General features: G+C 53.3%; 1 gene segment (V, D, J or C); it reads right to left on the bottom strand.

Moving 5' to 3' along the window:
* Positions 1 to 10550: 10550 nt before the first annotated feature.
* Positions 10551 to 13697, bottom strand: LOC147601661 (putative non-functional T cell receptor gamma variable 11). The segment is given in 5 exon segments: positions 10551 to 10561; positions 11695 to 11748; positions 11859 to 11921; positions 13276 to 13560; positions 13655 to 13697. Coding segments are annotated over 5 exon segments (456 nt in total).
* Between the last annotated feature and the right edge of the window lie 227 nt (positions 13698 to 13924).

Consider the following 13924-nt stretch of genomic DNA (forward strand, 5'->3'; position numbering starts at 1 on the left):
AAGCCCTGTTCGTCAGGGAAAGCCCAAAGCCCCAGTGTCTGTGATGCTGTAGATGCGCTGCCAATGGCCACTGAAGAGCACCAAGAGCTTGATTGGCTGGCACTTTAGGTGTGCGAGCAATCGTCCAACGTTCGTCATTTTTCAGGGTTTTTTTTCAGTGGGGGCCCAGGTGCATCTGGTGGTAAACGTCGAAGCCCTGTTCGTCAGGGAAAGCCCGGAGCCCCGATGTCTGTGGTGCTGTAGATGCGCTGCCAATGGCTGGTGAGGAGCAGCAAGAGCTTGACTGTCTGGCACTTTCGGTGTGGGAGCAATCGTCCGACGTTCGTGATTTTTCGCAATTTTTTTCAGTAAGCGCCCAGGTGCATCTGGTGGTAAACGTCGAATCCCTGTTCGTCAGGGAAAGCCCGGAGGCTCGATGTCTGTGGTGCTGTAGATGTGGCGTCAATGGCTGCTGAGGAGCAGCAAGAGCTTGTTTGGCTGGTACTTTCGTTGTGGGAGCAAACGTCCGATGTATATGTTTTTTAGGGTTCTTTTATCAGGGGGGTCCCAGGTGCAGCTTTTTGTAAATGTCGAAGCTCTGTTCGTCAGGGAAAGCCCAGAGCCCCGATGTCTGTGGTGCTGTAGATGCGGCGTCAATGGCCGCTGAGGAGCAGCAAGAGCTTGACTGGGGGGCACGTTTGGTGTGCGAGCAATTGTCCAACGTTAGTGATTTTTCGTTGTGTTTTTCAGGGGGCGCCCAGGTGCAGCTGGTGGTAAACATCGAAGCCCTGTTCGTCAGGGAAAGACCGGAGCCCCGATGTCTGTGGTGCTGTAGATGCGGTGCCAATGGCCCATGAGGAGCAGCAAGAGCTTCACTGGCTGGCACTTTCGGTGTGGGAGCAATCTTCTGACGTTCGTGATTTTTTTCAGGTTTTTTTTCCAGTGGGCGCCCAGGTGCATCTGGTGGTAAAGGTCGAAGCCCTGTTCATCAGGGAAAGCCCGGAGCACCGATGTCTGTCGTGCTGTATATGCGCTGCCAAAGACCGGTGAGGAGCAGCAAGACCTTGACTGTCTGGCACTTCTGGTGTGGCAGCAATCGTCCGACGTTCGTGATTTTTCAATGTATTTTTCAGTGGGCGCCCAGGTGCATCTGGTGGTAAACGTCGAAGCCGTGTTCGTCAGCTAAAGCCCGGAGCCCCGATGTCTGTGGTGCTGTAGATGCGGCGTCAATGGCCGCTGAGGAGCAGCAAGAGCTTGACTGCGGGGCACTTTTGGTGTGCCAGCAATTGTCCAACGTTTGTGATTTTTCATTTTATTTTTCAGGCGGGGCCCAGGTGCATCTGGTGGTAAACGTCGAAGTCCTGTTCGTCAAGGAAAGCCCGGAGGCTCGATGTCTGTGGTGCTGTAGATGAGGTGTCAACGGCTGCTTAGGAGCAGCAAGAGCTTGACTGGCTGGTGCTTTCGGTGTGGGAGCAAATGTTTGATGTACGTGTTTTTTAGGGTTCTTTTTTTCAGGGGGGTCCCAGGTTTGGTTTTTCTAAATGTTGAAGCCCTGTTTGTCAGGAAAAGCCCGGAGCCCCGATGTCTGTGGTGCTGTAGATGCGGCGTCAATAGCCGGTGAGGAGCACCAAGATCTTGATTGGCTGGTACTTTCGGTGTGGGAGCAATCGTCCGACGTTCGTGATTTTTCGGGGATTTTCTTTAAGGGTGTGCCCAGGTGCAGCTGGTGGTAAACGTCGAAGCCCTGTTCGTCAGGGAAAGCCCGGAGCCCCGATGTCTGTGGTGCTGTAGATGCGCTGCCAATGGACGGTGAGGAGCAGCAAGAGCTTTACTGTCTGGCACTTTCGGTGTGGGAGCAATCGTCCGACGTTCGTGATTTTTCGCAATTTTTTTCAGTAAGCGCCCAGGTGCATCTGGTGGTAAACATCGAAGCCCTGTTCGTCAGGGAAAGCCCGGAGGCCCCAATGTCTGTGGTGCTGTAGATGTGGCGTCAATGGCTGGTGAGGAGCAGCAAGAGCTTTACTGTCTGGCACTTTCGGTGCGGGAGCAATCGTCCGACATTCGTGATTTTTCATTGTATTTTTCAGGGGGCGCCCAGGTGCAGCTGGTGGTAAACGTCAAAGCCCTGTTCGTCAGGGAATGCCCGGAGCCCCAGTGTCTGTGGTGATGTATACGTGCTGCCAATGGCCGCTGAAGAGCAGCCAGTGCTTGACTGCCTGGCACTTTCTGTGTGGGAGCAATCGTCCGATGTTCGTGATTATTAGTGTTTTTTTTCAGGGGGGGCCCAGGTGCAGCTGCTGGTAAACTTCGAAGCCCTGTTCGTCAGGGAAAGCCCAGAACCGCAGTGTCTGTGGTGATGTAGACGTGCTGCCAATGGCCGCTGAAGAGAAGCCAGAGGTTGACTGTCTTGCACTTTCGGTGTGGGAGCAAACGTCCGATGTTTGTGTTTTTTAGGGTTTTTTATCAGGGGGGTCCCAGGTTCAGCTTTTTCTAAACATCAAAGCCCTGTTCGTCAGGGAAAGCCAGGAGCCCCGATTTCTGTGGTACTGTCGATGCGGCGTCAATGGCCGGTGAGGAGCAGCAAGAGCTTGAGTGGCTGTCACTTTCGGTGTGGGAGCAATCTTCTGACGTTCGTGATTTTTCGGGGTTTTTCTTTAAGGGTGTGCCCAGGTGCAGCTGGTGGTAAACGTCGAAGCCCTGTTCGTCAGGGAAAGCCCAAAGCCCCAGTGTCTGTGATGCTGTAGATGCGCTGCCAATGGCCACTGAAGAGCACCAAGAGCTTGATTGGCTGGCACTTTAGGTGTGCGAGCAATCGTCCAACGTTCGTCATTTTTCAGGGTTTTTTTTCAGTGGGGGCCCAGGTGCATCTGGTGGTAAACGTCGAAGCCCTGTTCGTCAGGGAAAGCCCGGAGCCCCGATGTCTGTGGTGCTGTAGATGCGCTGCCAATGGCTGGTGAGGAGCAGCAAGAGCTTGACTGTCTGGCACTTTCGGTGTGGGAGCAATCGTCCGATGTTCGTGATTTTTCGCAATTTTTTTCAGTAAGCGCCCAGGTGCATCTGGTGGTAAACGTCGAATCCCTGTTCGTCAGGGAAAGCCCGGAGGCTCGATGTCTGTGGTGCTGTAGATGTGGCGTCAATGGCTGCTGAGGAGCAGCAAGAGCTTGTTTGGCTGGTACTTTCGTTGTGGGAGCAAACGTCCGATGTATATGTTTTTTAGGGTTCTTTTATCAGGGGGGTCCCAGGTGCAGCTTTTTGTAAATGTCGAAGCTCTGTTCGTCAGGGAAAGCCCAGAGCCCCAATGTCTGTGGTGCTGTAGATGCGGCGTCAATGGCCGCTGAGGAGCAGCAAGAGCTTGACTGGGGGGCACGTTTGGTGTGCGAGCAATTGTCCAACGTTAGTGATTTTTCGTTGTGTTTTTCAGGGGGCGCCCAGGTGCAGCTGGTGGTAAACATCGAAGCCCTGTTCGTCAGGGAAAGACCGGAGCCCCGATGTCTGGTGCTGTAGATGCGCTGCCAATGGCCGGTGAGGAGCAGCAAGAGCTTGACTGTCTGGCACTTTCGGTGTGGGAGCAATCGTCCGACGTTCGTGATTTTTCGCAATTTTTTTCAGTAAGCGCCCAGCTGCATCTGGTGGTAAACGTCGAAGCCCTGTTCGTCAGGGAAAGCCTGGAGGCTCAATGTCTGTGGTGCTGTAGATGTGGCGTCAATGGCTGCCGAGGAGCAGGAAGAGCTTGTTTGGCTGGTACTTTCGTTGTGGGAGCAAACGTTCGATGTATATGTTTTTTAGGGTTCTTTTTCCAGGGGTGTCCCAGGTTCAGCTTTTTGTAAATGTCGAAGCTCTTTTCGCCAGGGAAAGCCCGGAGCCCCGATGTCTGTGGTGCTGTAGATGCGGCGTCAATGGCCACTGAGGAGCAGCAAGAGCTTGACTGGCTGGCACTTTCGGTGTGTGAGCAATCGTCAGACGTTCGTGATTTTTCAGGGTTTATTTTCAGGGGGCGCCCAGGTGCATCTGGTGGTTAAACTTTGAAGCCCTGTTCGTCAGGGAAAGCCCAGAACCGCAGTGTCTGTGGTGATGTAGACGTGCTGCCAATGGCCGCTGAAGAGAAGCCAGAGGTTGACTGTCTGGCACTTTCGGTGTGGGAGCAAACGTCCGATGTTCGTGTTTTTTAGGGTTTTTTATCGGGGGGTCCCAGGTTCAGCTTTTTCTAAACATCAAAGCCCTGTTCGTCAGGGAAAGCCAGGAGCCCCGATGTCTGTGGTACTGTCGATGCGGCGTCAATGGCCGCTGAGGAGCAGGAAGTGCTTGACTGCCTGGCACTTTCGTTGTGGTATCAATTGTCCAACGTTCGTGATTGTTCGTTGTATTTTTCAGCGGGTGCCCACGTGCAGCTGGTGGTAAACGTCGAAGCCCTGTTCGTCAGGGAAAGCCCAAAGCCCCAGTGTCTGTGGTGCTGTAGATGCGCTGCCAATGGCCGGGTAGGAGCAGCAAGAGCTTGATTGGCTGGCATTTTCGGTGTGGGAGCAAATGTTCGACGTTTGTGATTTTTAGGGTTTTTTTTCAGTGGGCGCCCAGGTGCAGCTGGTGGTAAAAATCGAAGCCCTGATCGTCAGGGAAAGCCCGGAGCCGCAATGTCTGTGGTGCTGTAGATGCGGCATCAATGGCCGGTGAGGAGCAGCAAGAGCTTTACTGTCTGGCACTTTCGGTGTGGGAGCAAATGTTTGATGTTCGTGTTTTTTAGGGTTCTTTTATCAGGGGGGTCCCAGGTTCAGGTTTTTCTAAATGTCGAAACCCTGTTCGTCAGGGAAAGCCCGGAGCCCTGATGTCTGTGGTGCTGTAGATGCGCTGCCAATGGCCCATGAGGAGCAGCAAGAACTTGAGTTGCTGGCACTTTCGGTGTGGCAGCAAACGTCCGACGTTCGTGATTTTTCAGTGTATTTTTTAGTGGGCGCCCAGGTTCAGCTGGTGGTAAACATCGAAGCCCTGTTTGTCAGGGAAAGCCCGGAGCCCTGAGGTCTGTGGTGCTGTAGATGCGCTGCTAATGGCCAGTGAGGAGCAGCAAGGGCTTGACTGCCTGGCACTTTCGGTGTGGGAGCAAACGTCCGACGTTTGTGTTTTTTAGGGTTTTTTATCAGGGGGGGTCCCAGGTTCAGATTTTGTAATTGTCGAAGCCCTGTTCGTCAGGGAAATCCCGGATCCCCCATGTCTGTGGTGCTGTAGAAGCTCTGCCAAAGGCCGGTGAGGAGCAGGAAGAGCTTGACTACCTGGCACTTTTGGTGTGCGAGCAATCGTCCAACGTTGTGATTTTTCGTTGTATTTTTCAGTAGGCGCCCAGGTGCATCTGGTGGTAAACGTCGAAGCCCTGTTCGTCAGTTAAAGCCCGGAGCCCCGATGTCTGTGGTGCTGTAGATGTGGCGTCAACGGCTGCTTAGGAGCAGCAAGAGCTTGACTGCCTGGCACTTTCGGTGTGGGAGCAATCGTCTGATGTTCGTCATTTTTTGGCGTTTTTCTTTCAGGGGGCGCCCAGGTGCAGCTGGTCGTAAACGTCGAAGTCCTGTTCGTCAAGGAAAGCCCGGAGGCTCGATGTCTGTGGTGCTGTAGATGTGGCGTCAATGGCTGCTTAGGAGCAGCAAGAGCTTGACTGCCTGGCACTCACGGTGTGGGAGCAATCGTCCGACGTTCGTGATTTCTCGGGGTTTTTTTTCAGTGGGCGACCAGGTGCAGCTAGTGGTAAACATCGAAGCCCTGTTCGTCAGGGAAAGCCTGGAGCCCCGATGTCTGTGGTGCTGTAGATGTGCTGCCAATGGCCGGTGAGGAGCAGCAAGAGCTTGACTGGCTGGCACATTCGGTGTGGGAGCAATCCTCCGAAGTTCGTGATTTTTCGGGGTTTATTTTCAGGGGGCGCCCAGGTGCATCTGGTGGTAAACGTCGAAGCCCTGTTCGTCAGGGAAAGCCCGGAGCCTCGATGTCGGTGGTGCTGTAGATGTGGCGTCAACGGCTGCCTAGGAGCAGCAATAGCTTGAGTGGCTGGCACTTTCGGTGTGGGAGCAAACGTCCGATGTTAGTGTTTTTTAGGGTTTTTTATCAGAGGGGTCCCAGGTTCAGCTTTTTCTAAACGTCGAAGTCCTGTTCGTCAGGGAAAGCCCGGAGCCCCGATGTCTGTGGTGCTGTAGATGCGCTGCCAATGGCCGGTGAGGAGCAGCAAGAGCTAGACTGTCTGGCACATTCGTTGTGGGAGCAATCGTCTGATGTTCGTGATTTTTTGGCCTTTTTCTTTCAGTGGGCGCACAGGTGCAGCTGGTGGTAAACGTTGAATCCCTGTTCGTCAGGGAAAGCCCGGAGCCCCGATGTCGGTGGTGCTGTAGATGCGGCGTCAACGGCTGCCTAGTAGCAGCAAGAGCTTGACTGGCTGGTGCTTTCGGTGTCGGAGCAAATGTCCGATGTTCATGTTTTTTAGGGTTCTTTTATTAGGAGGGTCCCAGGTTCAGCTTTTTCTAAATGTCGAAGCTCTGTTTGTCAGGGAAAGCCCGGAGCCCCGATGTCTGTGGCGCTGTAGATGCACTGCCAATGGCCGGGGAGGAGCAGCAAGAGCTTGACTGGCCGGCACTTTTGGTGTGGGGGCAATCGTTCGACGTTCGCGATTTTTCGGGTTTTATTTTCAGGGGGCGCCCAGGTGCATCTGGTGGTAAACGTCGAATCCCTGTTCATCAGGGAAAGCCCGGAGCCTCGATGTCTGTGGTGCTGTAGATGTGGGGTCAACGGCTGCTTAGGAGAAGCAAGAGCTTGGCTGGCTGGCAATTTCGGTGTGGGAGCAAACGTCCGATGTACGTGTTTTTTAGGTTTTTTTTCTCAGGGGGGTCCCAGGTTTAGCTTTTTCTAAACGTCGAAGCTCTGTTCGTCAGGGAAAGCCAGGAGCCCCGATGTCTGTGGTGCTGTAGTTGCGCTGCGATTGGCCGCTGACGAGCAGCAAGAGCTTGACTGGCTGGCAGTTTCAGTGTGGGAGCAATCGTCCGACGTCCGTGAGTGTTGGGGTTTTTTTTTAAGGGGGGTTCCACTTTCATCTTTTTGTAAACGTCGAAGTCCTGTTCGTCAGGGAAAGCCCGGAGCCCCGATGTCTGTGGTGCTGTAGATGCGCTGCCAATGGCCGGTGAGGAGCAGCAAGAGCTTTACTGTCTGTCACTTTCGGTGTGGGAGCAATCGTCTGACGTTCGTGATTTTTTGGCGTTTTTCTTTCAGGGGGCGCCCAGGTGCTGCTGGTTGTAAAAGTCGAATCGCTGTTCGTCAGGGAAAGCCCGCAGCCTCGATGTCTGTGGTGCTGTAGATGTGGCGTCAACGGCTGCTTACGAGCAGCAAGAGCTTCAGTTGCTGGCACTCACGGTGTGGAAGCAAACGTCCGACGTTCGTGATTTTTCGGGGTTTTTCTTTCAGTGGGTGCCCACGTGCATCTGGTGGTAAACGTTGAAGCCCTGTTCGTCAGGGAAAGCCCAGAGCATCGATGACTGTGGTGCTGCAGATGCGCTGCCAATGGCCGGTGAGGAGCAGCAAGAGCTTGAGTGGCTGGCACTTTCGGTGTGGGAGCAATCGTCCGACGTTCCTGTTTTTTTGGGGTTTATTTCCCGTGGGTCCCACGTGCATCTGGTGGTAAACGTCAAAGCCCTGTTTGTCAGGGAAAGCCCGGAGTTCCAATGTCTGTGGTGCTGTAGATGCGCTGCAAATGGACGGTGAGGAGCAGCAAGAGCTTGACTGGCTGGCACTTTTGGTGTGCGAGCAATCGTCCGACGTTCGTGATGTTTCGTTTTATTTTTCAGGGGGCGCCCAGGTTCAGCTTTTTGTAAACGTCGAAGCCCTGTTTGTCAGGGAAAGCCTGGAGCCCCAGTGTCTGTGGTGCTGTAGATGCGCTGCCAATGGCCGGTGAGGAGCAGCAAGAGCTTTATTGGCTGCCACATTCGATGTGGGAGCAATCGTCCGACGTTCGTGATTTTTCGGGTTTTTTTCTTTCAGTGGGCGCCCAGGTGCAGCTGGTGGTAAACATCGAAGCCCTGTTCGTCAGGGAAAGACCGGAGCCCCGATGTCTGTGGTGCTGTAGATGCGCTGCCAATAACCGGTGAGGAGCAGCAAGAGCTTGACTGGCTGGCACTTTTGGTGTGGGGGCAATCGTTCGACGTTCGTGATTTTTCGGGTTTTTTTTCAGGGGGCGCCCAGGTGCAGCTGGTGGTAAACGTCGAAGCCCTGTTCGTCAGGGAAAGCCCGGAGCCTCGATGTCGGTGGTGCTGTAGATGTGGCGTCAACGGCTGCCTAGGAGCAGCAAGAGCTTGAGTGGCTGGCACTTTCGGTGTGGGAGCAAACATCCGATGTTCGTGTTTTTTAGGGTTTTTTTATCACGGGGGTCCCAGGTTAAGCTTTTTCTAATCTCAAATCCCTCTTTGTCAGGGAAAGCCCGGAGCCCCGATGTCTGTGGTGCTGTAGATGCGGCGTCAATGGCTGGTGAGGAGCAGCAAGAGCTAGACTGTCTGGCACTTTCGTTGTGGGAGCAATCGTCTGACGTTCCTGATTTTTTGGCCTTTTCCTTTCAGTTGGCGCACAGGTGCAGCTGGAGGTAAACGTCGAATCCCTGTTCGTCAGGGAAAGCCCGGAGCCTCGATGTCTGTGGTGCTGTAGATGTGGCGTCAACAGCTGCTTAGGAGCAGCAAGAGCTTGACTGGCTGGCACTTTCGGTGTGGGAGCAAACGTCCGATGTTTGTGTTTTTTAGGTTTTTTTTAGGGGGGTCCCAGGTTCACCTTTTTGTAAACGTCGAAGCCCTGTTCGTCAGGGAAAGCCCGGAGCCCCAATGTCTGTGGTGCTGTAGATGTGGCGTCAACGGCCGGTGAGGAGAAGTAAGAGCTTCAGTTGCTGGCACTTTTGGTGTGGTAGCAAACGTCCGACGTTCGTGATTTTTCGGGTTTTTTTTCCAGTGGGCGGCCAGGTGCAGCTGGTTTTAAACGTCGAATCCCTGTTCGTCAGGGAAAGCCCGGAGCCTCGATGTCTGTGGTGCTGTAGATGTGGGGTCAACGGCTGCTTAGGAGAAGAAAGAGCTTGGCTGGCTGGCAATTTCGGTGTGGGAGCAAACGTCCGATGTACGTGTTTTTTAGGTTTTTTTTCTCAGGGGGGTCCCAGGTTTAGCTTTTTCTAAACGTCGAAGCTCTGTTCGTCAGGGAAAGCCAGGAGCCCCGATGTCTGTGGTGCTGTAGTTGCGCTGCGATTGGCCGCTGACGAGCAGCAAGAGCTTGACTGGCTGGCAGTTTCAGTGTGGGAGCAATCGTCCGACGTCCGTGAGTGTTGGGGTTTTTTTTTAAGGGGGGTTCCACTTTCATCTTTTTGTAAACGTCGAAGTCCTGTTCGTCAGGGAAAGCCCGGAGCCCCGATGTCTGTGGTGCTGTAGATGCGCTGCCAATGGCCGGTGAGGAGCAGCAAGAGCTTTACTGTCTGTCACTTTCGGTGTGGGAGCAATCGTCTGACGTTCGTGATTTTTTGGCGTTTTTCTTTCAGGGGGCGCCCAGGTGCTGCTGGTTGTAAAAGTCGAATCGCTGTTCGTCAGGGAAAGCCCGCAGCCTCGATGTCTGTGGTGCTGTAGATGTGGCGTCAACGGCTGCTTACGAGCAGCAAGAGCTTCAGTTGCTGGCACTCACGGTGTGGAAGCAAACGTCCGACGTTCGTGATTTTTCGGGGTTTTTCTTTCAGTGGGTGCCCACGTGCATCTGGTGGTAAACGTTGAAGCCCTGTTCGTCAGGGAAAGCCCAGAGCATCGATGACTGTGGTGCTGCAGATGCGCTGCCAATGGCCGGTGAGGAGCAGCAAGAGCTTGAGTGGCTGGCACTTTCGGTGTGGGAGCAATCGTCCGACGTTCCTGTTTTTTTGGGGTTTATTTCCCGTGGGTCCCACGTGCATCTGGTGGTAAACGTCAAAGCCCTGTTTGTCAGGGAAAGCCCGGAGTTCCAATGTCTGTGGTGCTGTAGATGCGCTGCAAATGGACGGTGAGGAGCAGCAAGAGCTTGACTGGCTGGCACTTTTGGTGTGCGAGCAATCGTCCGACGTTCGTGATGTTTCGTTTTATTTTTCAGGGGGCGCCCAGGTTCAGCTTTTTGTAAACGTCGAAGCCCTGTTTGTCAGGGAAAGCCTGGAGCCCCAGTGTCTGTGGTGCTGTAGATGCGCTGCCAATGGCCGGTGAGGAGCAGCAAGAGCTTTATTGGCTGCCACATTCGATGTGGGAGCAATCGTCCGACGTTCGTGATTTTTCGGGTTTTTTTCTTTCAGTGGGCGCCCAGGTGCAGCTGGTGGTAAACATCGAAGCCCTGTTCGTCAGGGAAAGCCCGCAGCCCCGATGTCTGTGGTGCTGTAGATGCGCTGCCAATAACCGGTGAGGAGCAGCAAGAGCTTGACTGGCTGGCACTTTTGGTGTGGGGGCAATCGTTCGACGTTCGTGATTTTTCGGGTTTTTTTTCAGGGGGCGCCCAGGTGCAGCTGGTGGTAAACGTCGAAGCCCTGTTCGTCAGGGAAAGCCCGGAGCCTCGATGTCGGTGGTGCTGTAGATGTGGCGTCAACGGCTGCCTAGGAGCAGCAAGAGCTTGAGTGGCTGGCACTTTCGGTGTGGGAGCAAACATCCGATGTTCGTGTTTTTTAGGGTTTTTTTATCACGGGGGTCCCAGGTTAAGCTTTTTCTAATCTCAAATCCCTCTTTGTCAGGGAAAGCCCGGAGCCCCGATGTCTGTGGTGCTGTAGATGCGGCGTCAATGGCTGGTGAGGAGCAGCAAGAGCTAGACTGTCTGGCACTTTCGTTGTGGGAGCAATCGTCTGACGTTCCTGATTTTTTGGCCTTTTCCTTTCAGTTGGCGCACAGGTGCAGCTGGAGGTAAACGTCGAATCCCTGTTCGTCAGGGAAAGCCCGGAGCCTCGATGTCTGTGGTGCTGTAGATGTGGCGTCAACAGCTGCTTAGGAGCAGCAAGAGCTTGACTGGCTGGCACTTTCGGTGTGGGAGCAAACGTCCGATGTTTGTGTTTTTTAGGTTTTTTTTAGGGGGGTCCCAGGTTCACCTTTTTGTAAACGTCGAAGCCCTGTTCGTCAGGGAAAGCCCGGAGCCCCAATGTCTGTGGTGCTGTAGATGTGGCGTCAACGGCCGGTGAGGAGAAGTAAGAGCTTCAGTTGCTGGCACTTTTGGTGTGGTAGCAAACGTCCGACGTTCGTGATTTTTCGGGTTTTTTTTCCAGTGGGCGGCCAGGTGCAGCTGGTTTTAAACGTCGAATCCCTGTTCGTCAGGGAAAGCCCGGAGCCCCGATGTCTGTGGTGCTGTAGATGCGGCGTCAATGGCCGTTGAGGAGCAGGAACAGTTTGACTGGCTGTCAGTTTCGGTGTTGGTGCAATCGTCCAACGTTCGTGAGTGTTGGGGTTTTTTTTCAGGGGGGGCCCAGGTGCAGCTTTTTGTAAACGTGGAATCCCTGTTCGTCAGGGTAAGCCCGGAGCCCCGATGTCTGTGGTGCTATAGATGCGCTGCCAATGGCCGGTGAGGAGCAGCAAGAGCTTGACTGGCTGGCAGTTTCGGTGTGGGAGCAATCGTCTGACGTTCGTGATTTTTCGGGTTTTTTCTTTCAGTGGGCGCCCAGGTGCAGCTGGTTGTAAACATCGAAGCCCTGTTCGTCAGGGAAAGCCCGGAGCCCCGATGTCTGTGGTGCTGTAGATGCGCTGCCAATGGTCGCTGAGGAGCCTGTGTTCTGATTCGGGACTACCTGCGTATCTCCACCTGAAAGGGGAAGCAGAGAAATGGTGTGAGGTGAAGAAACTGCTGCAGTGTGGAGCCAGGACTGTGTCCTCCACGCATGGGAAGGAGAGGGGAGAGGAAAAAGGGGTTACGGGACCAAAATGAAGTTGCAAGAAGGACGGGAAGCAGCAACATGTGGCCCATGTGGGTTAAACCTGGAAATGAAACAGACAGAGACAGAAACCTTGTAAATTCATTCAGGTGGAGAAAGCGTCAAACAGCTGGGAGGAGGAAGTGACTCATTTAGCACATCCAATGGCCGTTCTTCAACTTGCTGCCATGGAGCGTTTATATTTACTGACGGGCTAAACCACGGGGGGAACATTGTAGAAAGTACCTAAAATACTCAGTCTGAAATAACATTTCTTCCTCTTCTACATTCCTCTCACTTGCCTGCTGCTGAGCACACACAGGAAAACTCAAGTTGCTCAGTTTGGCTATGTTCTCCTCTCTGCAGACACTCCCAAAACTATCCCAGAAGCACATTTCGGCAGCCTTTCCGAGAACATACTGCCAGCGTTGGTAGCACACATGGGTAAGTCATAGTGAACTATGCTCTCTTACTCCTCCTTAAAACAGCTCCAAACTGTTCTCATTTTCTGAACCAAGAGAGATAATCCCCTGTGGATCATTTCGGGGTCTTTGTCTCAGTGTACACAACTAAATCTCATCTCACAACTAGTACAGAAAGTTCATATGGTTCTCTTGTCCTTGTGGTAGATTCATGGAGTTGTGTCAGGTCCTGTAGTGTAGACACCTACGATGACAGAACAACAACCAAAAATCATTCAGCATGGAGTTTATTGTCTTGAAGACTTTGTCTCTATTAGCAGTCCACTACAGAAACACTGACATGGATATGTGGTGGTGAATGCCCTTGCCACATGAGTGAGCTCTTACTGCCTCTCTGCTCCCGGGTGGCTGGCTGAGCAGTGCTTTCTCATTGTTTCCATACATTCCCTGCTTTACTTTGCAACTTTCTCTTGCAAACGGTCTTCACAATCCTTTCTCGGGGCTGTCTTTTCAGGAGATGTCCAGTGTAACAGATCTGTTCCTATAACAAGGGGTCGTAAGGGATGTCAGTGTTGTAAGCAGTCATCACCATCATAATCATTGAGATGACCAGTGATGAGTACCACCTGTATCTCCAGCATGATTGCTCAAACTGTATTTGGGAAAGTCTCTCTATTCAGCAAAGACGATCCGTGTCACTGGCTGAATTCAGTCATTACCATCATCCCCACGAGAGCTCCTTTACCCCAGCACAGCGCGTTACACCAGCTGAGTTGTGGCACACAGCATTCCTTTGCTGCTCTCTCTGTCCGTTATTGCTACTTGCACACTCAGCATAAACCTGTTGGGGTGTTTTAGAGGCAGGAAGGTGCAATCGTGCTTCTCTGCATTTGACAGAAAGCCTGTCCTGCCGCTCAGCGCACAGGCAGCTTTCTGTGCGGGCTGTCCATGGTCTGCTGCTTCTGTGAGACTGCCAGTAGGCACAGTAGTAGGTACCTTCATCGCTGGAGTTGACGTCATTTATTGAGAAAGAGCAGGTATTTGTACCTTTCTTCAGAGAATAATACTTGTTCGTATGGGAACTGTCATCGTAAATACTTTGACCTATTCCGATGTACAGAATTCGTTCAGGACCTTTGGAGGGGATATGTCGGTACCAATGTATATTTGCGGACTGGAAGTCAGGTACGCCCTCGACCGTACAGTCAATCCATGCGGTTTTAGCTCGTGCTCTGGTGATGGACACTTGACTTTGCTTCAGAATCACTTGGGCTTGTCCATCTAGAAAGAAGGAGAGAAAACAGAACAAACACACTCGTAAATATGGGGCCACCTCCTGCCGCTGCCCTGTGCCATGGTGACAAGGGGAACCTACGAGGCCAGGCTGCAGGCAGGGCCAGGAGCGGGAGCAGCAGCATCCTGAGGGTCTTGCTGGCGTCTGCCTCCAGGAGGAAGGCCACAGCTCTCCCAGCAGGGACAGAGGGCTGTGGGTCAGCAAAGGAAAGGACTCACTTGGGCATCATCCGGAGAGGCTCCCCTGGCAGCAGGCAGGCGATGCTGAGAGAAAGCAGCCTGACTGAACCCCCATGTGTCAACAGCCTGACCATAGCTTTTACATAAGCTGCACAAAATCACCTTCCTGCTC

Source organism: Chlamydotis macqueenii, chromosome 2, assembly GCF_036417535.1.
Source record: "Chlamydotis macqueenii isolate bChlMac1 chromosome 2, bChlMac1.mat, whole genome shotgun sequence".
NCBI classification, from domain to species: domain Eukaryota; kingdom Metazoa; phylum Chordata; class Aves; order Otidiformes; family Otididae; genus Chlamydotis; species Chlamydotis macqueenii.